The 21,251-nt window shown below is 38.0% G+C and overlaps 2 protein-coding genes across 12 annotated transcripts; both read left to right on the top strand.

Moving 5' to 3' along the window:
* The first annotated feature begins 544 nt into the window (after nucleotides 1-544).
* On the top strand, nucleotides 545-4,195 carry mob3c (MOB kinase activator 3C). The gene is made up of 4 exons (XM_087785488.1): nucleotides 545-743; nucleotides 2,009-2,499; nucleotides 2,725-2,927; nucleotides 3,012-4,195. The coding sequence occupies exons 2-4, from the start codon at nucleotides 2,082-2,084 to the stop codon at nucleotides 3,039-3,041; spliced, it is 651 nt and encodes a 216-aa protein (XP_087641614.1). The 5' UTR covers nucleotides 545-743; nucleotides 2,009-2,081; the 3' UTR covers nucleotides 3,042-4,195.
* Nucleotides 4,196-6,265: 2,070 nt separating this feature from the next.
* Nucleotides 6,266-17,642, top strand: mknk1 (MAPK interacting serine/threonine kinase 1). Of its 11 annotated transcripts, none has more exons than XM_087785486.1 (14): nucleotides 6,266-6,563; nucleotides 7,842-7,875; nucleotides 8,981-9,074; nucleotides 9,148-9,246; nucleotides 9,326-9,423; nucleotides 12,757-12,836; nucleotides 12,912-12,985; nucleotides 13,052-13,156; nucleotides 13,217-13,272; nucleotides 13,343-13,438; nucleotides 13,713-13,907; nucleotides 15,830-15,994; nucleotides 16,061-16,104; nucleotides 16,340-17,642. In XM_087785486.1, the coding sequence occupies exons 3-14, from the start codon at nucleotides 9,017-9,019 to the stop codon at nucleotides 16,566-16,568; spliced, it is 1,299 nt and encodes a 432-aa protein (XP_087641612.1). In that variant the 5' UTR covers nucleotides 6,266-6,563; nucleotides 7,842-7,875; nucleotides 8,981-9,016; the 3' UTR covers nucleotides 16,569-17,642. The 11 variants fall into 11 exon arrangements, with proteins under 11 accessions (XP_087641612.1, XP_087641611.1, XP_087641606.1 ...); XM_087785485.1 differs by having other exon boundaries at nucleotides 7,776-7,875; XM_087785487.1 differs by lacking the exon at nucleotides 6,266-6,563 and adding an exon at nucleotides 6,890-6,983 and having other exon boundaries at nucleotides 9,151-9,246.
* The last annotated feature ends 3,609 nt before the right edge of the window (nucleotides 17,643-21,251 follow it).

Genomic DNA, 21,251 nt, shown 5'->3' with positions numbered 1-21,251 from the left:
AGGAAGAAAAGGGAAGTGATCAAAGTCAAACCAAAATAAAAGGAAAACATAAGAGTGTTCATAAATAGTTTTCAAATAAATGTATTTATTTTTGTGTTAAATAGAGGCCCCCTTTTGTGCTATGAATAAGTAAGTTGTATTCATCTACTCTTTGTAGAATTTCACTTGGGTCAGCATCGTAAGGGTCATATTAATAGGGATTTATTCCATAGGTCATACATATATACTGTATGTCTTTAAAATTATTTGAATGATATCATTCAAATTAGGTATTAGGTGATTATGTCGATGTCAAACCAAAAAAGGTAAAAAGAAATACATTCATTTCTGTTCCAACTGTTTCTATATGGAGCCATAGAGGCGGGTTTGTTTTCCCATCATCTATCCAGAAGGGCCATCCATTTCTAACGCAAGGGCTGTCTCTGCAACAGAATAAAAAAAAAATGGGAGGATTGTATATCCAACCCTTCTTCTCTTTCACTTCATAGGCCGCCCCAGTACACCCACCCACATAGCTAGACAAAGCCAGGATATGACATCATCCATGGGAAGAGAAGTCAAACAACTTTTCTGTCGTCCCTTTGTTGTGAATGCTGTGCATGGAGAAGTCTGTCTCTGTTGTCAGCTGGTGAAACAGGACTGAGGCGAGATAGGGAATGACTAGCTCGGGTTGTTCCCCCACAGGGAGTTTATAGTGTGCCGACGCACTCTGGAGAGTCCACAGATCCTCAAATTCCGACCAGGTACAATGGAGACATCTTTTCCTTATTTTTGGGTTTATACAAGCTCACAGTTGTTGCTTTTACTGACAGGAATAGACGAAAAATATTTAGTTAGTTCAGTCAGGTTGTCAATAAGTTTGATGGAAACTTGTGTTCACCTCAGTGCATGATCAGACCTGCCCACATCCTTGAGCTGTTACAACTTGCAAAAAGGAGAGAAGTTAGTGTTAGGGTTAAACAAAGCATTGGAGCCCACAGCTCCCCTCAGAGAATTTTTTGTTATTTGTGGGATCATTTACGGATTTTCATAAAAAGAGTTGACGACAGTGTCTTTAAATCTTCTCTGAAGCACTTGCAGCTTTGCTGACAAACGTGAAAAAATATAAACTTGCATATTTGGCATTCATGTTACATAGTAATGATCATAGGAAAAGTCAAGTGATGTAAATAGACAAAAATGTGGAAGTACAACATGTTGAAGCCTGCAGATTTAAACATGAGGAGGCAACCAAATGTAAAATCCTCTGGAAGGTGATGAGTTTCTCCAACTGATTTATCATTTCAATTGACATCAACAGAATGAGCAGATACATTAACATTTATCTTTTAATCATTAGATTACAATTAAAAAACATTATTAATTAATAATAATATATGATATGATGATACAAAGATACAATCAGCCTTCAGAGGATGCTCATGTGACTTTTAGTACCACATTTTTAAGACTTCTTAAGTTGTATTGTTTCTGCACAGCATTCTTTATCTCTGTATTCCAAAAGTCTTGTACCTGATGAGTTAACATATTAAAGACAGTTTTTAAAAATCCACACTGTCCAGCAGCTGTTCCTATCAAATGTCTCATATACTTTGTTACATAACTGAAACCTATGAGGGGCTGTTTGAGACAAAATTATTTTTTTATTTCACACCTTCTTGACTTTGTTTTAGGACACATAATATTAAGATCAACTCAAGTAAATTTGTTCCAGGTGCAAGACATTAAGAATAGGTCTGAATATGATGTATCCTGCCCCTGATTCTGCCTTAGAGCAGGCAATAAACATTTACTGTATACCGTGAATGTTTTATAAATTACGAGTTTAATTTTGTTTAGTTTGTTAATTTTAAATTCATGTAATCAATATTGTTAAAATTATACCTTTTCTTTGACATTGGACCACCACTGTTTCCTGAAACATTTGAGCAACCTTTGAAAGTTTAACATTTTGTCAACCTTTGTCTTGAACTCCAGTTTGCTGATGGAAATTGTTGCTTCCTTGCAGAGATAAATCAAATCATCTGACAACAAATTCCTTCACTGGATTTAACTCTGGAGCCCTCAACTCTGTGAAGTCAATGGCGTTGTGTCTTGGCCAAGTGTTTAGCAAAGACAAAACATTTAGGCCTCGTAAACGTTTTGAACCCGGCACTCAGCGCTTTGAACTCCATAAGAAGGCCCAGGCCTCACTTAAGTCTGGCGTAGACCTGAGGAAGGTGGTTCAGCTGCCTGAATGTGAGAAAATTAATGACTGGATGGCCGTGCATGTGGTGGATTTCTTCAATAGAATCAACCTGATCTACGGCACAGTGAGTGAGTACTGCACCGAGCGGACCTGCCCCATCATGTCTGGCGGTTTAAGGTACGAGTACAGGTGGCAGGATGGACATGACTACAAGAAGCCCACCAAGTTACCTGCTCTCATATACATGAATCTGATGATGGACTGGATTGAGTCACTAATCAATAATGAGAACATCTTTCCCACCAGAGTAGGTGTGTGACCTGTGCTCGTATTGACATTATCAAAGATGGTGTCTTAAAAAAAAAACCTTTTTTTTAATTGTTTTAATTTTAATAATCTTCTTTCATTCATATTTTTACTAAAAGTATTTTGTGTGAGTTTTCAAAAGAAATGTAATCATAAAAGAGAGAATGAATTGATCTCATACATCTTTTTTTTAAAGATTAAGTAACATTATTCTTTATTTTACACTAAAGGTGTTCCCTTCCCAAAGAATTTCCGGCAGGTCTGCAAAAAGATACTGAGCCGCCTCTTCAGGGTGTTTGTACATGTTTACATACATCACTTTGACAGTATCTGCAGCATGGGCGCTGAAGCTCACATCAACACCTGCTACAAGCACTACTATTTTTTCATTTCTGAATTCAACCTCATTGATCACTCTGAATTGGAGCCACTGGTTAGTAGGATAATATATGTTATATATATTAATGTCAATATGACTAAAAATTGTACTTTATAATTTGCTTTTCTTATTTTACAGAAAGAGATGACTGAGAAAATATGCCACTAATAATGCCCTGAGCCCTGTGGAACCACCACTATAGGGGTTTTCTTGGACGTCTTGGACCAATGACGACCAGGACAATATTTTTAAATCTTTTATTGGCTGTTGTAGATAGGAAAAAGGTATATGTTGTAACTGTGGTTAGGTTTTATTTAATATATATGTTTTCTGATAAAAGTGCTTTGAGTTTTCTTCCATTCTACAATAATACAATTACAATAACTGTACATTTGATGTGATTTATAAATAACTTTCGTCCAAGTAAGCATTATCATTATGCGCTTTGTTTAAACAACCAGTACCCCAAAGACGGTATTGATGACACTGCGTGAAAAATCCTGTTGTACTATTGGGATTCATTGAAATGCATGCTTTTACTCATTCTGTCTCACTGGTGCTGTGATCTTAATTTGTGAGTGAGTGAGCAGGGGGACATAAATCGCAGATTTTGCCTGTGTGCCCCCGCCTAGTGCCCTAAGCACCTTTCCTTGTACGAATCCCTGCCGCTATCTTAAGGGTCATTCCAATTCTATGCATAATTGTATCTTTTACTCGTAGTCCAACATATATCCTGTGAATGTAACTGCATTGTATTTCATAATAAATCTGCCTACTTCCAGGCTTATTTTGAAAAGTATATGTAATATTAACTACATTTTGGACACTTAAGTCACACCTTTACAGAAAAGCATTACCCCCAAACTTTTAAACTAATCTCTCGAGAAATATGAAACCCAAAAACTAATTCATTTCAATTTATAAATGTTTGTTTTCCCTGTTCACCACAATAAGATCTTCCAAATAGTTGTTATAATAATATTATGACTCATTAAAATTTCACATGTTTTCTTATTAAGAATAATCTGGAAGCAGATTAGAAAGTATCAACTGAATTAATTGCTTTTTCTATTTCAAATCTATATTTTAAGAATAAAATTAAGAAAATAAATTTGTATGTATAAAATAAATATGTCTCTAAATAGTAAGACCATCTGTACCAATAGACTTATTCTTTTTCATTTTAAGACCTGCTTCCAAAATTTATCCTTGGGATATTGAATCAATCAATTTAATTAATTTTGTGCACATTTGATCCCGTTCTTCTTTCAAATCAGATAGTTTACTGTTTCTACCTGAGTAAACATTTCTTTAATTTGTAAGGCTTTTTTTGTTCTATGACAGAATTTTAAATTATATTGTCTTTTTGTCTTTTTGTCTTTTTGTCTTTAATTGCAATTCTCTTGCTTTTATTTTGAAATATTCTCATTTTGTAAATGCGTGAGCATTGCATTAAAAAGATTAACATGGAATACATCTCTTCACTCCACTCCTGCCCCCAAACTCAAAATTATAAAATCTAAAACCACAAGGAATAATGAATCATTCAGTCTATTAGTGTTGCATCTGGGTAGGAGCATTCGTGCACTCCATCTGCTTCTCTGCTCACTGATGACAGTGTTCAGATGATGACTGTCATCATCCATGATGGACAGTAACTTCTCCAGAGATCTCCTCTCTGCAACTGTCACCAGGGAGTCCAGCTTCATGCCAACCCTTCTGATCAACCTGTCTAACCTGTTGACACACCTCTTGGACACATTCCCACCCCAACACACCACAGCCTAAAACAGGATGCAGGCTTCCTGCAGATGTTAAATGATCGGAGTCTCCTCAGAAAGTACAGTCTGCTCTGAACTTTCTTATACATATGGTCTGTGTTGCAGGACCAGCCAGGTTTACTGTCCAGCCACACAGCGAGGTAAATATAGTTGTCAACTATATCCACCACGTCACCTCGGATGGACACTGGAAGTGGCTTTCCAAAAGTCCAAGACCAACTCCTTGGTCTTTGAGGTGTTCAGCTGCAAGTGGTTCCATTTATATTCAGCGCCAAACTTGACTTGCACTTGGTCACATGAGGAAGGTAGGGACAGGTGAAAAAAACAGTTCTGCTACTGAATGGGGCGCAGTGCAGGGATAAAAAATAACATCTCTGAAACACAGAAGCACAGACTTGGACAGATACACATATGAGAGGTGGGGGGACCCAGTCCACAGTCCTTGGACGCAGCTATGGTCAGCGCGCTCAGCAAATCCAACTAGCCGGGGGGCGGGAGGAGAAGACTGTAACGCGTAGGTGGGGAATTGTAGTCACATGTCTCCCATTTCTCCCAAAATGTACCAGTCTCCAGCCTGCAGGTTGTACGCCGCCTTGAAAGCTGGTCCAGAGAGGAATTTAGATTCTGTGGGAGGGGGGCCGAATTTTGCCTCAAGCCGAGCTGGCCATTGTCTCCAAGATGGTACCTGATTAGCAGACGGGGTAATGAACGGCAGCCAGCCGATCACTCTGAGCGAGAATGGTGTCCAGTTTCCGTCAGCACTTCAGTCAGAGTCACATCCACACGATGCTGTATGGCATTCGAGATTCCAATCACTTGTCAAACTTCGCAATCCACCAGATATCCACCAGCTCCAATGAGCAGAAATCCAGTTATCATAAATCCAAATAGGTAGATGTCTTCCATGTCCTCCATGGAAAGAACCTACAGACACAAGATCTCCCACTTACCCCAGTCATTCATCATGTATCCAGCCATGTGCGTTTCCTTAGGACATGTGGGCTCAACCTTTTTAAGTTGAAATAATTGTATCCATTGCATTGATAAACCAGCTGACCAGATCCATAGTTGATTTAGATTTAAAAAGAAATGTTAGATAAGACAGGACAAGTGCAGTGGGGAGAGTATAGGGCATGAGGAAAAGAAACCGCCTTCGTCCAGCGCTTCAGCTCTTGTACTCTTCCTCACTGTTGTCCCTAATGCATCCAAAAATGGCAATGTCGTCAGCAGACTTCCGGACAAGACTCAGCTTAGAGTTGTAGCGGAAGTATAGATGGTGAAGAGGGGCCAGTATTGTCCCCTGAGATGCTACCGTAATTCAGACCACAGAGTCAAATCGAAATTAAATCTAAATAATTAATGAGGTGTTTATGATCTGAACTACAGTAAGGTAGAATGAGTTATAGAAAGGGGAAATTCAAACATTTTTGTTATTTGAAAAGCGAATTATTTTGGAACTCAAATATTTGTATTGCATTGTACAGTTGTGCGTTATTATTAGTAAAACAGCTTCAGCCAATCAGCGGCTTCGTCACATGTAGCGCGGGCACTTCCGTTGGCGTCAAAGTCATACGTATCGTCAGACCAGGAAAGGAAAGACGGAAAGTGGTTAGATTGACGAAGATCGTCTTTTTGTTAATATAAAGGTTTTATGTGTGGTCATTTTTTTTTAATTCAACGGAACATTTACATGATACTTTAAAAGTATCATGTAAACGTCAAAAAGTATCGTGTAAACGTTCCGTTGACATTTCTTTAACGCATAAAAAAATATTTTAAAGAAACGTTCGCGTATGCAGCGTGTGACGTCATCTCGTAGGAAATGGGGGGGACAGAAAATGTGACTACACGGCCATCTTGGTACAGTGCCATCAGAGGCAGCGGCGCATTAAGAACTACAGGGAAAGAGGTAAGTCTCAATCTCAAAATACAATTATTCGCTGTATTCTGGGCCGATTTTCAAACGGTTTGGTCCGTTCAAATCGTCATACATGTGGCTATGATACAGGGTGCTTGATATTTTAAAAATGTAGTGAGATATTCGTTCTAATAATTTCTGTCTATCTGGTCTGAGGTTTAAAATACAAACCCCGTGAAAAAACTTGACAAATGAGAGATTTGTGATCACTTTTATAATGTAAACACAGCATTCCTCTATAGACGTAAAGCACTGTATGAGCGAGAAGCACTGTACCAAGATGGCCGCCCTGTTTACACATTAGTGCTCTTGTGGGCGGCAGCAGTCGATGCGTCGTCTAAGTATATATGTCTATGCTTACACCGGAGAATCCGACAAAGAGGGTTAGGCCAGCTCGGAGACAGAAATTAGGTTTGAAATGAATTCTTATCCTAACTAGGAAACATTTCTACCAATGTTATAATGTATTCCTATTTCATTTAGATGATTAACAACACTAGCAGATGGCTTGCTATTCTGCGCTAGCTTTTAGCTTCCGACATTTTGCTATTACTATACGTAACCGTATTTCCATATTTATTATTTATGTACCTTTTATAACTTGTAACTGTCGTTCTATAACATGGTAGTTGTGTAACGTTTCAACTCACTTGGGTTATCAGGCTACAACAATAGACAGTGAAACATAAGGCCAGTCTCTTAAGATTTAAAAAAATATATATATTTTAAGTAAGATGCAGTAGCGATGGTACTTGATGTAATCAAAGATCGAAGAAAAATAACTTTCATTAGAGTTTTCCTTCCAATAAAAACAAATGTTGCACACTTATAGTTTCAACTGCTGAATGTGAAAATGAGGTCAGATTTTTGTCAACTATTAATGCTTTTTTAATTGTGAAATTAAATATTGTATGCCATATTATAAGTTAAATCAATACACTGGGAAATATATCCATGTCTCCACGTGAAAAATGCGAAAACTTTGCTCACCTATAGATCCAGACCCACTGATGATTATTAATATAATAAATGTGTTTTTTAAGTTCTATTGGCAAATAAAACGCCAGTGACATTCATAATTTCAACAACTGAAAATGCAGTATTTAGTAAATAAACAAGAGAACAAAAGGGAAATCATGACAGATTAGCAGAACAAATGTTTTCATTTACAGTCTTCTGCATACTCTTGTTGTCTCACTGCAGGAGTGTCAAATCATGAACAGATGTCTTCATACAATCTAATAACCATTGTGTTGTCTCTGGGTCAAGGTGAACCAGCGGTCCGAAAACAAATGTGTTTGAGGTATGTATTTGCTTCTTTTTGGTCAAGGTTGTATATTTTTGAGTGATTGTGTTGTGGATCCTTTCTCTTGGGGCTTTTGTTTGTTGACTTAAGGTTTCTACTGTAACACCTTAAAAAGTTTTTTTAGGTGCAGCTGGATGGTGTCTAACTTGACCGCAGTGAGTCTTAGGCACATATTTAACCTGACAAAATGTGACATTTTTGAGGATTTATAACTACTCAAAAACAAGACACTGATATTAGTCACTCTCTGGCCTGCCAAAAATATGAACCCGAACAAGATCTAAAGGTTGACATGCACCAATAATCATCATCGCAGTTAAATCAGCCAGGCAGCACCAGTGAAGAGGAAGGCAGCTTTTTGGTCTGTTTTGTAAATCCTGGACCATTCAGAATCAAACTGTCAAGTAGAAAATAAGTTATTGGGCTATCGAAGGAAACTCGCGCACAAAGTAGGTTTTTCCAATTAGAACACGGCAATACAGACGATAATTAAAAAAAAAAAATAACAGAACAAAGTTTCTATAAAAAGAGAAGCCTATGGCAAGTTCAGGACTGGCAAGTCTTTGCTTTTAGTTTACAGATATGGTGAGGCAGAATGATGACAGAAGCCCAAACCTTCATGCAATCACTCATAATCATGACTAAATGTTCATGCAGAAAGTTAAATTATTATGAGGTGACTTCTCATTAAAACTGTCCTTTACTTACATTAACAGACGTTTATTTGTAATGGTATGAGACCCTTTTTTGTTTCTTTGTTCGTTGTGTACTTTTCTTGTGGTATTTAAGGTTCATCATTTTCATGGATTTTCCTGAAGTATTTCTAATTTCACCCTTCCCCAATGTGACCTCCCTTTGTTTACAGCAAGGGTGTCAAACTGGTCCAGAAAATGGCAGAGAGGGTGCAGGTTTTTGTTCCAAACAGTCAAGCGTAGTTGAACCAATCAGTTGTCTTCTTAAGCAAGCAGCACCTGACTAACTATTAACTGATTACTGTCTTCAGACACCTGAGTGGTTGAACTATATGTGCTTGACTGGTTGGATCCAAAACCTGCACCATCTCGGCCCTTTTCTGGACCAGTTTGACACCTGTGGTTTACAGGGTTGCTCATTAGATGTGGGCCAGAGCTGTGTGAAAATGCACAACAACGATCTCATATTAGATGGACAGCAGTTACTCCTGCTCGTCCCTACAGGTACAGTTATGACTAATTTAACACAATATACTACATGATTCCATTCTTTTAACATTTTTATGTTTTGTTTCAGAAGTTGAGAAAACCCATCCAGTTAACATCCCAGATGCGGTGAAAAGAAAGAAAAAGAAAAAAAACAGAGCCACTGATGGCTCCACGGGTACTTTTGATGGTAAAATAATTATGTTAATTGACCTATTTATAATTAAATGATGATTCTTGAAGTTCATACTCAATATGTTTAAATGTAGATCTCTATAAGCTGACAGATGAGGTACTTGGTTCGGGGTCTTATGCTAAGGTCCAAGGGTGTGTCAGGCTTCAGAATGGAGAGGAATTTGCTGTAAAGGTAAGACTAATGATCCAAAAATAAATAACTGTGATTTATTATATTCCTGAAATTAAAATGTATACCTTACACCACACTACACATCATTCCCTTGATGTCGTTTATTAAATGTTAGTAAATCTTAATGCAGATTTGCACATAAAAGGCCACTATGAACTTATAGCAGATCCATGAACCCCGCGGAAAGCTCGGATCTGATTGTAAAGATGTGTGTATGAGGATTATTGCCAATAACTGGTATGGTGAGAGAAGTTCATGGTATAAGTAATTGGCATAAATTCCCATCCATGAAAAGAAAACAGTCACCATAAAAATAGTTGTGGATGCATCCTGTCAACCTATCAAATTTAGTGCACTGGGAATAGCTTTATTAATATTTCATTAATGAGTGTAGTGATGGCGAGATGAAGCCTCATGAAGCACTGAAGCCTCGCAGCCGAGTAGTTCATCTTTGGAGCAAAGCCTCATGAGGCTTCATTTGCACGACCATGCCATCATGTGGACAATTCGGAGCATTGCATATTTTGTGCGCAAATGATTGTGATAAAAAAAAAAAAATGTGCTTGACAAACTTGTTTTCTGAATAACCTATTATATTTTATTCCAAAAAAGCAACAGTGCTTTGCTTCAGACTTTTTTTTATTTTATTATTATTTCACCAGCTTTTGAAGTTCCCGAGCGATTACCGAACCGGTCACGTGACGAGCTGGTTCACTCAGCGCTTCACGAGCCGGTCACGTGACGAGCCGGTTCAAGCAGCGCTGCTCGAACCAGTCACGTGACGGTCCGGTTCGCGAGGCCTCGAACGTCATCCCTACGTCACCACCTACGTAACCAACACACGCCTCGATACACGTTTCATGAAAAATTTCCTGGATTACTCGACACACGCTTCGAAGCCTCGACACAGTCGGACACATCACTAAATGAGTGTATTGTCTATGTTTTTAATTAGTTACTGTCTCTTTATTATTTTTAGTTCCAGAACAATTTCTTTTTTAAGTTGTTGGCGCATGCACAGCAGGTCGGAGAAAAAGAACGAGAGAAGTTGATGTGCGCACCTGACGGCAGATTATTATTTTTTGCTTACTTGCCGGACAATGTAAACCAAAGAAGGATGTGTTTTTTCCCCAAAAAGTTAAGCCAAACCCGATGCTTTACAGAACCTGACAATACATTTTTCTTGTCTCAGTCAATACCTAACTACAAGATAATGAGCAATTCAAAACAAATCACAAAAATTCCAGCAAGACCTTACCCAAGGAAATGTGTTTCATGTAAAAAATCAGAAGTAAGATGCACACACACATGTTTATCATTTCCACATGTGAAAGTGATGAACATTGGGCTGTTGATACAGAAATAAGACACTACTATGGCTGTTCACTAATGTAAAATGTAAAATCGCAAATAATGTGAACCTCAACGCTAAACTCCGAAATAATATTAAAATGTCAACAAATTAAGTCCTCATGGAAAGTTAGCAGGAAGCGTTACTGACAGAGAGTGAAAAAAAGCTTTTGATTTGTCACTCACCGAGGTGATTGGCGTGTGGGAGGAGTTAGGAGTAGAGCCCAATGTCGAAGTGAGAACAACCTGCAGATTGCTGAGAAGGCCAATCCTGAGCTACCTTGAGAGTGGGGGAATAACAAGTCGTGAAGATTTAGGACTGTCATTGCTTTTGTCCCCTAAAGACCTAGTAGCCAATTTCAGTAAAATAACAGTTGAAATGGGTGTTAGAGTATTAAAGCAGAGTGAGACGGGCGCCAACGTCCCCCTAGTGGCGAATTAGGGAATTAGCTGACCAAATAAATTAATAAAATTCTTGAAAAAGCTGGAACATGAGCTGGATTGTAAACCTGATAATTGCCAACTAATTTAACTAACTATGTGGACTTTTTAATTGTTTGTCATGTTCATATCTACTGTATATGTTTCAAAGTCATTTGCGTATTTCTTAAATAATCAAGTTCAAGTTATTTTATTGTCAAATATACATGTATGCAAGACATACAGCATGCCATAGATGAAATTGTGGTCCTCTCAGACCCACGATGCAAAACATGAAGTAGACATATTAAAGAACATTAAATAAGACATTCAAGAAAATAAATAAATAAAAATAAATATTCACCAAACGAAATGAATAATCAACAATGCTTAAATACTTAATAAATCAACTAATAAACAGGACATAAAAAAAAACAAAGTTAAGGCACAGGTAGTGCAAGTGGAGGGTAGAGTGATGGTAGGGTAGGTAGTAGGGCTGCACTATATTGGAAATAAGTGTGATATTTGATATTGGTGTCTTGAATTGCGATACCGATATTAATGCAATATTTTTTTTCTTTCACTTTAAAAAAAAAAGAGTGCACACGCAGACATGTAAGTAAGTAAGTAATTTGTATTTATATAGCGCTTTTCAAGCAGGGTCACAAATCGCTTAAACAATCAAAACAATACTAAATAAAATATATACTTTAAAAGACAAGATAATATTGAGAACAACACAGCAGTTCCAGAAAATCAAGGAAAAGCCTGCACAAATAAAAATGTCTTAAGATGTTTCTTGAAGGAGTCAGTAGACTCCATCAAGCGCAATAAGAGAGCAAAATCGTTCGAAAGCTTAGGAGCAACAGCCTGGAAGGATTTCTCTCCTCTGGTCCTGAACCGTGTGCATGGAACCATCAGTTCTTCATCAGCTTCACATGTGCAGCTGCGAGTACTTTAGAGGAGGTCAAGGAGTTTAGATAAGGAAAACGATGCGATATTTCCCTTTTCGTTTCTATCGCGCTTCTGTGACGACATTAGCGGAGAAAATTATCACTTATAACGCTCAGTTTCACGGGACTTGCATTGGTTTTCCGCAAAACTGAGCGACATCAGAGATGAGCCGTCGGCATGTTGTAATATCACCAAATCAATAAAAAATCCAACCTCCTTGTACACGCACACATAACAGTTTATAAATTACACTGACACTACAATGACACTAGCAACTTTGCTCATTAGCATAAGGACAGGTTTACACTTGTTTGGAAGTTCTGCGAACTTATAAAAACGCTGAAAACAGCTGAGAAGAGATGAAAAGTACTTTCAATATGTTGCTTAAGGAGCATTTTCAGGTTCTGTTGGTAGCTACGAAAAGATGAGAGCTAAAATAATTTTGATGAATCCCTACACTCACATTTGACACACATTTGTTCTGCTAACATTTCATGTATGAGGCCATTGTTATATTCTCAAGGTTATCTTACTAAATCATAGCAGGAATCATTTCATCATGTTATATGATATGATGTTTATTGATGGTTGTGTTGTCTTCCTCCTTAGATCATAGAAAAGAGTGCAGGACACAGCCGCAGTCGAGTATTTCAGGAAGTGGAGACACTTTACCAGTGTCAAGGCAATAAGTGAGTTAATACCATCTTATTTTGAGAAAAGTTTGTTGAAAGGAGGAAATTCAGTTGGACTATCCCTCTTCACAGGAATATTTTGGAATTGGTCGATTTCTTTGAAGACAACTCCTGCTTTTATTTGGTCTTCGAAAAATTACGTGGCGGTAGGCAGAAATCTTTCCCTCTTTGTCTGCACCACTTTTGAGTGACTTTTGTTCTTGTTTTTTCAGGATCTATTTTGACTCACATCCAGAACCGACAGCACTTTGATGAGTTGGAGGCCAGTAAAGTGGTGAAGGACATTGCAGAAGCTCTTCACTTTTTGCATAAGAAAGGTAATACAAAACCAAATAATTCTAAAGCATGTGAGATTCAGTTTGTATTTTGTCATGAAGGTATTGCCCACAGAGACTTAAAGCTGGAGAACATCCTCTGTGAATTCACAGACCTAGTGAGTGAATTGGAAAGACTGGAAGATTTTTCAAATCAAGTTTCAAACAAACTGTTATATTTCATCTTAGGTGTCGCCAGTTAAGATTTGTGATTTTGACCTGGGAAGTGGAGTGAAACTCAGCAGCGCCTGTACTCCAATAACAACACCTCAACTCACCACGCCGGTGAAAACACTTAACCTGTATTTGACTTAAAAATTTTCAATTTCTTTTTTGTTTTTTTTGCAAAAACAAAAGAAATGCCAGCGAGAGTACAATGCTACCCAAAAAGTTATTAAAAATAACATGAAATCTTTTCTTGAAACAGAAACATTGTGTTAAACGTTTATACTAAAATTATTTTCATTTAGTTATTGATTTATTATGTACAAAAGATCTCCTGCACATTAATTATTTTTTAAGCTGAAATCTGTGTTTCCCACTGTTGTGTAACTTGCAGTGTGGGTCAGCAGAGTACATGGCCCCAGAGGTAGTGGAAGTCTTCACAGACAAGGCTTCCTTCTATGATAAGCGCTGTGACCTGTGGAGTCTGGGGGTCATTCTCTACATCTTGCTGAGTGGCAGCCCTCCTTTCACAGGACACTGTGGCATTAACTGTGGCTGGGACCGTGGAGAGACATGTAGAACCTGCCAGGTACATCTTTATCTGCTTTACATTATATTTATTTATTATTAGTATCCTTTTCATTCCGCTTCCGGTAAGCCTTTGAGCAGCTGCTTCGAATGTGAGCTCCAGCAATATTTGCCAAAAACTAAAAATTAATTTAAAGTAATTCAATTTGTTAAATGATGCCCTTGTTACTACACTAAGCGTTATTTTTGTTTGTTTTTGTAACCTGCCTTTTATTGAAAATGTAACTGTTGTTTACTGTAAGCCAATATTAAAGAGCATCAAATGGACACAATTCACTTTCACTTCCGGTGAGCCTTTGAGCGGCTGGTACGAACATGAGCTCCAGCTTTATTTGCCAAAAACATTGTTTTAACGACTACATGTCCTGTTATTATGCTCATATCACTGAAGATATGTCTCAAGCATCATGGACCGCTGATGACGCCGATGACTTGGTTTCATCAGTGACGTCATCGGTGCTGAACGTGGGACTTTTGAATGTTCGCTCCATTACAAATACATCCTTTTCTATGAATGATTTCTATTGTGTGTCAATTTACCGTATGAGTGGTACTGCAGCAGTGTTCTTGAAGACTTAGTGACTTCCTATCTTCCATTATTCAAATGGAATTTGTTCTTATTCTTGGAGACTACAATCTTCATGTTGATGACGTAACATCCTGCTCTACTAAAGAACTTTTAACTTTAACAGAAGCCTTTAATTTTGTACGACATGTTTCTGAACCAACTCATCATGTATCTGTAAGTAATGTCCATCTCAGTGATCATTCTCTTGTCTTGTTTAACCCGGACTTCATCCCTGAACCTAAGCCCTTGAAAGTGAGATCTCAGAGGCGTGTAATCTAAGCCGATACTACAGACTGTTTTTCTGCTTTGTTTGCTTACTTCTTGACTGCCTTAACATGGATAGTTTGATTCACTGTTTCACTTCTCATTATGTTGAAATACTGGATCAAGTGTTACCTGTTGAATTGAACTTGAAAATTCAGAAAAAAGGGTGCCCTTGGACAAATGAACATCTCCTGAGTCTGAAGAGACTTTGTCGAAAGACTGAGCGTCTCTGGAAGTTCACTAAATTTGAGGTGCACAGACTTCAACTCATGGATCTGATGTCTTCATACAATGAGATGGTGGAAAATGCCAGATCTGATTACATCAGGAAACTGGTATCAGCTAATAAGAAAAACCCCAAAGTGTTGTTAGACACGATTAATTCTCTCGTGTCTCCTGCTCTTCAAATTATGCCTGTCTTCTGTGAAGCTGTCAGCAATGCATTGATGAGATTTTTCATTGACAAAATTAAATTGATCAAACAGAAAATCTCATCTCTGTTGAACCCCTGCAGTTACTGAACCTGTCTCCACCTCGTGGTCTTCCTACAGTGCTATAACTCTGGGTGATATTTTGGCACTGGTGAACAAGATGAAACCCTTCTCTTGCTCAGACGATGTCCTTCCTCGTAGGCTCTTCGTCAAAGTGTTTGATGTAATTCGCCCTGGGTTACTATTATGGTGAACCTCTCCCTCTTTCCACAGGGGTGTTTTCCCAGTGCATTTAAACATGCCATTGTGGAGCATTTGCTCAAAAAGCCAGGCTTAGACGGTTCAGCACTGTTGCTCCTAAGCTTTGGAATGATCTTCCTCTCTCTTTGCGCTTGATGAAGTCTACTGACTACTTCAAGAAACGTCTTGAGACTTTCTTATTCATGCAGGCTTTTCCCTGATTTTCTGGGACTCCTGTGTTGTTCTCGGTGTTATCTTGATCTTTTAAGTATATATTTTACTTTTTTTGATTACTTAAGGTTTGTGACCCTAGTCTAGAAAAGCACTCTATACATTTAAATTACTTAATTACTTACTTTACATGCTTATGTTCTTGTCTTGTTTATGTTATTGTTATTGTTATTGAATGTGTTTCTTCAGAGCCAGTTGTTCGAGAGCATACAGCAGGGCAAGTATGAGTTTCCAGAGAAGGACTGGGCCCACATCACTGATGCAGCCAAAGACCTCATTACCAAACTGTTGGTCAGAGATGCTACTTTGCGGCATAGTGCTGCTCAGGTCCTTAAGCACCCATGGGTACAGGGGGTGAGTACTGTTACTCTCACCTTTACATAAATTATATTTATGTACTTAATCTTCTCTATGCAACAGAATGCTCCAGAAAGAGGTCTTCCAACTCCTCATGTTCTACAGCGGTAAGTGTCACATTATTGACTATTATTTGGAAACTTGTCCCTACCGAGACTATAGAGAACAACAAACATTCACTTCCTCACTATCTTCTCATTCTGTATGTTAAAGCACCACATGGCTTGTTAACAACAGCTTGTTGGTCATTGTTAATGTCAAACCTGTTTCTTACAATGTGTTTGTGTTACATTTAAATTAAAGTTTTAACTTCAGCAAGTAAATTTTAACTCTGTGTTTCAGTAACAGCAGCACCAAAGATCTGAGCCAGTTTGCAGCAGAAGCCATCGCATTTAACCGGCAGCTATCACAGCATGATGAGCAGAAAGAAGATGTTGCGGTTGCGGTCTCCTCCATGAGGCTTTCTCCCCCTTCCAAGTCAAGACTTGCTCGCAGACGTGCTAAGTCCAATGCAATGCGTTCCCAGAACTCACAACTGTCAACATCTCAGCTTGAACAGAGCCGGTCCTAATTCATGGGTTTGTCTTCACATCGTAGTGCTTCTTTTTTCACAACGTATCTGCATATTATACGAAGTCATTCTAATGTGTAATATTTTTTTTACAATGAATAAGTTTGATTTTATTGATTTCCCTCCCCGCTTCAAGTATTGTTTCAAATCAAAAAATGTAAACATTACATGAAGAAAAGAAATCTTTCACCCACCCAGCTCAGCACCTTTATTTATATCTGAGGTCTGTGGATCAGAATCTACTGATACATGTAGTTCCTCACACACGGTTCAGGACTAGAGGAGAGAAATCCTTCCAGGCTGTTGCTCCTAAGCTTCGGACAGTATTCCCTCTCCCTCTGCGCTTGATGGAGTCTACTGACTCCTTCAAGAAACATCTGAAGACATTTTTATTCGTGCAGGCTTTTCCTTGATTCTCTGAGACTCCTGTGTTCGTCTTGTGTGTCTTAATCTTTTAATATTTTATTGGGTATTGTTTTGATTGTATAAGCGCTTTGTGACCCTGGTCTGGAAAAGTGCTCTAAAAATATAAATAACTTACTTATGTACAATTTCAATATAAACATTCATCATACTCCACCAAAGTCTTTGCTCTTAACACACGGGGAAAGGAGACAGCTCTTCAGCGCCTGTTGAAACATGAAGAGACGTCAGAATCGTAATGCGCATGACAGTCGTTAGCGGCTCTCCCGTTCACAGCCGAGCTGCACCTTACCGAGAACCAACCTTACCTGCTGCCATCCTTCAAAACTACACACGTTTAAACAAACTGATGTGTATTCTTTTATATATATATATATATATATATATACACACAGTATATAGATGGATTAGATTATACACACAAGTAAACCTCAAAATAATAAAAATAAATTGTATATAATGAATGTGGGGACACTGCAAATTCAATTTCAAAGCAATACAATTGGAAATGGCAGCATTAGCAATGTTAAAGTAGCATTGTTGACATCTTTCTTTACAAAATTAAAAAAGGTTCTGTATAAACTAAGAGATGTTTGTTACCTCTTTGTTCAAGCGTTGATGAATAAGAAGCACACCATGTTTGTTCATGAACTTCGTTCGTGTTTTTTTCCGTGTCTGAGCCATGCAGCCTTCATACGTGACCTCATCTAAACCTTCCTAGTCCACCTACATGTGGCTTCATATTAATCCGCCAATCGGCGGCAATATATTCTACATCCTCCCTTTCAGCAAAATCCTCCACACAATATTTGGCATCTTTTTTTTTTTTTTTACTTCCCCACACACGTCTTTCAACGTGCCAAATTTGACAATTATATTGACATCCTCATTAAACTTTTGTACATATTCTTGAAATGTAAACATATTTTATAAAACACAATTCTTTCTCTGCTTGAAGCATGCCTGAACTGTGAAAAACACTTTTTCAAAATTATTTGTCACCACAAATGACTGGAACCATAAATAAACCAACCCTCTGCTTTCTCTGTTTTAACACAAAGTCTGTGAATCTTTCTGGTGGTCTGATTGTACATCTAAACCTAGTCTTAGGTAATCTTGTTTCAGGTTGTGAAAGTCATCTACTGTCCTGTAATCACAGCGTCCATGCATAACAAAGTAATCTCAAGACACTTTACAGGTGAAGTAAGACTATATTGGAGAAATAAAAACAGATCCCAGCAACTCAATAATGAGTAAAGCACAGTGTGACGTTGGCGAAGAAAACTTCCCTTTAGAAGGCAGAAACCTCGAGCAGAACCAGACTCATTGTTGACAGCCTCCTGCTGCAACCGGCTGGGAGGAAGGATGGGGGCTACAGCATAGCTGACCTTAGTGTGTGTCGATGAGAGGTGGTTGACATGTACATACAGCGTTCTACCAGACAGGTAAGATTAAAACCAGTTTAGAACAGTTCCACGTATGCCTATATGGATTTCTAGCCTCTGTAGAATGATTTGGTGGTCGACAGTGTCAAATGCAGCACTGAGATCTAGAAGAACAAGAACTGAAACATGGCCCTGATCAGAGGCCATCAGCAGGTCGTTACTAACTTTTACAAGGGCGGTCTCTGTGCTGTGGTGTTCCCTAAAACCAGACTGAAACACCTCAAATTGATCATTGTCATGGAGATAATCACAGAGCTGACTTGTTACCACTTTCTTCAGAATTTTTGAAATGAAGACAAGATTAGAGATAAGGCTATAGTAAGTGAGAACCTCTGGATCAAGAATGGGTTTGTTAAGCAGAGGTTTAATTACTGCAACTTTAAAAATCTGAGGCCTGATGTCATTGACAAGTTAATGTCAAGTATGAAATTGCTAAGTAAGGGGAACAGTTCTTTAAGTAGCCATGTGGGAATAGGATCGAGAAGACATGTTGTGTACTTTGAGGAGGAAACAACCCGGGACAGCTGTCGAGGACTCACTGGTAAAAAGGAGTCAAAATATGTAACAGTCGTAGTGTCTGTGTCCGGTGAGGCTGCACCGGTTGTATTAGAAGAATCTAGGAGGTCTTAAATCTTTCCTGTGATAGTTACAATTTTTTCATTAAAAAAGTTCATGAAGTCACTGCTACTGAGATGAGGAGGGATGGACTGCTCAACGGACTGACTGTAATCAGTGATGGTCTTGATGCCCTGCCACAGTTGTCTGGTTTTCCTGAGCTCAAGGAAGAAGATACATGCAATAATTAAGCATGATGACAATCTGGGATTTTCTTTCTGGGCAAAGGTGCTGAAGGCAAATGCTTAAATGCAGGCACTGCACAAAGCAGAGGAGGGTAGCAGAAACCTATGCAACACAAGAGTGAAGCTATGTGAGAACCAATTAAGGATACTTTATAATAACTAAGTGAACAATACTTTTTTTTTTAACTTTTACTGTTATTTTACCTGAAACTTTTTTAACCACACCTGAAAAACTGTGGTGATGCGATTTATTGATCCGGAAGGAAAAACGAAATATCACCAAGATCCCATTTTCAGAAATGTTTATGTTTTGGTGTGCATGCATAAGTGTGTGTTTGGGTGCACATTTTTGTGTGTACATATGTGCGAAAGATATAGAGTGGGGTGTTTCTATAAAGAGCATGACATATCATGACATGCCTGACACTTGAGTGACAAATAATCATCTTGATCTAAACAACAACATTATATTCCATGCCATTTTGTCTCATACTAAGAATTGTTTTCAATAAAAAAGCAAGCTATGATAGGGAGGTCTATTCAAACATCTAGCTTACATTAAAGGTTTGAAAAATTATTTTTACTTTGGAACGCAAGCCATTGTCTACTAAAGGAATTTCACAAGTGTTACTTGAATTATAATCCGAGGTTATTGATTGTCATTACATATGATGCATTTACAAGACAACAACATGACATGAATCAGCAAGGTAAATATGAGTAATGAAACCTTTAGACTGAGACAGACAAGCTTATAATGAATAATGTTCTCCTTTTTTGTGACATGTAGGGGTGATGTGTACCCATTACTGGTAATGTATTAATAATATGTTCTATTTTCTTCACGAAATATCTCACTATATTGTTAAAAATTGAAGGCATGTTATTTAACTGGCGTTTTACACATTTTATATTCCAATCTTCAAAATATACAGTGTAATGGGGTGACATATTTGACACGTGCAAGACAAAGCTAACATTTAACAATTTACTTCTCATTGAAAAAACAAACAACTGAATATTCATGATTTATTATGCGTAATTTAGCTTAATGCTCCCTGCAAACTTGCAAGCTTGGTTTAAAGCAAGAGTTTGAGAGATGGAACTAAACAAAATATGAACGACTGGTACTTTAAAAAATGTATATTTTATTTTCAGCTCTTTATGTTCAAACGAGTCAATATTCTCGGATACATAAACTCAAGGTTATCAGTACTGTTTTCAACCACTAGAGAGAAGCATCCGTTAACAGAATATACGGTTTACGCCGTCGTAATTACTCCCTCCACTAGAATCTGGTTACCGATGTTTTTTGTTGCTCTCCATATTAAAGTATAACTTAATAAGAATCGTATTAAATGTAATTGATTGCTGTAATTTAATATAAATGCAAATTTATATGGTCAAATTCAAAATGTTTGCAAATTATTTTGTCTAGGTCAACATGGTCAGTTGATTTACTTTTCTTTGAAACAGACAGTTTTTTCAGTGACAGATTCTTGAGCTCTGGCTATTGCAGTGAAAATAAAAAATGTAATGATTAATTATTCCTCTATACAAAATCAACCAATATTACAGTTCCTGGTGGATAAAGCTGTTTGGTAGTCTGGTGTTGCAGTAATTCAGATCTTGATATCTCCTACCAGAGGGCAAGAGGCTGAATAGGTTGTGTGAGTGCGTGGGTGACTTGCATCGCAGACAGTTGTGATGGCTTTGCAGATGAGGTGGGTGGTGTAAATGTCCCTCAGAAAGGGGAGTGGTGCCCCAATGATCCTTCTCACTGTCCTCACTTTCCTCTGCAGGGTTTACCTGTAGTAGTCAGTGCAGCTACCAATACTGTAAGGTCTTAACTGATGTGCACTCCACAGTAGCCCTGTCGGTGGGTCAGTGGCGGATGTTGGGCAATATGTTCAGCAGGAAGTTGTTGTCTTTGCTTTGAGTGGTCATGTGTTACATTGGATCAGCTGAATTAAACTCTCACAACTCTGGTAGCACATCTTCAATAACACACTTCT

The sequence above is a fragment of the Callionymus lyra genome, chromosome 2 (assembly GCF_982586985.1).
Source record: "Callionymus lyra chromosome 2, fCalLyr1.hap1.1, whole genome shotgun sequence".
Lineage (NCBI taxonomy): Eukaryota > Metazoa > Chordata > Actinopteri > Syngnathiformes > Callionymidae > Callionymus > Callionymus lyra.
Note: the sequence above shows the minus strand (reverse complement) of the source record. Positions and strands in the feature narration are given on the sequence as shown.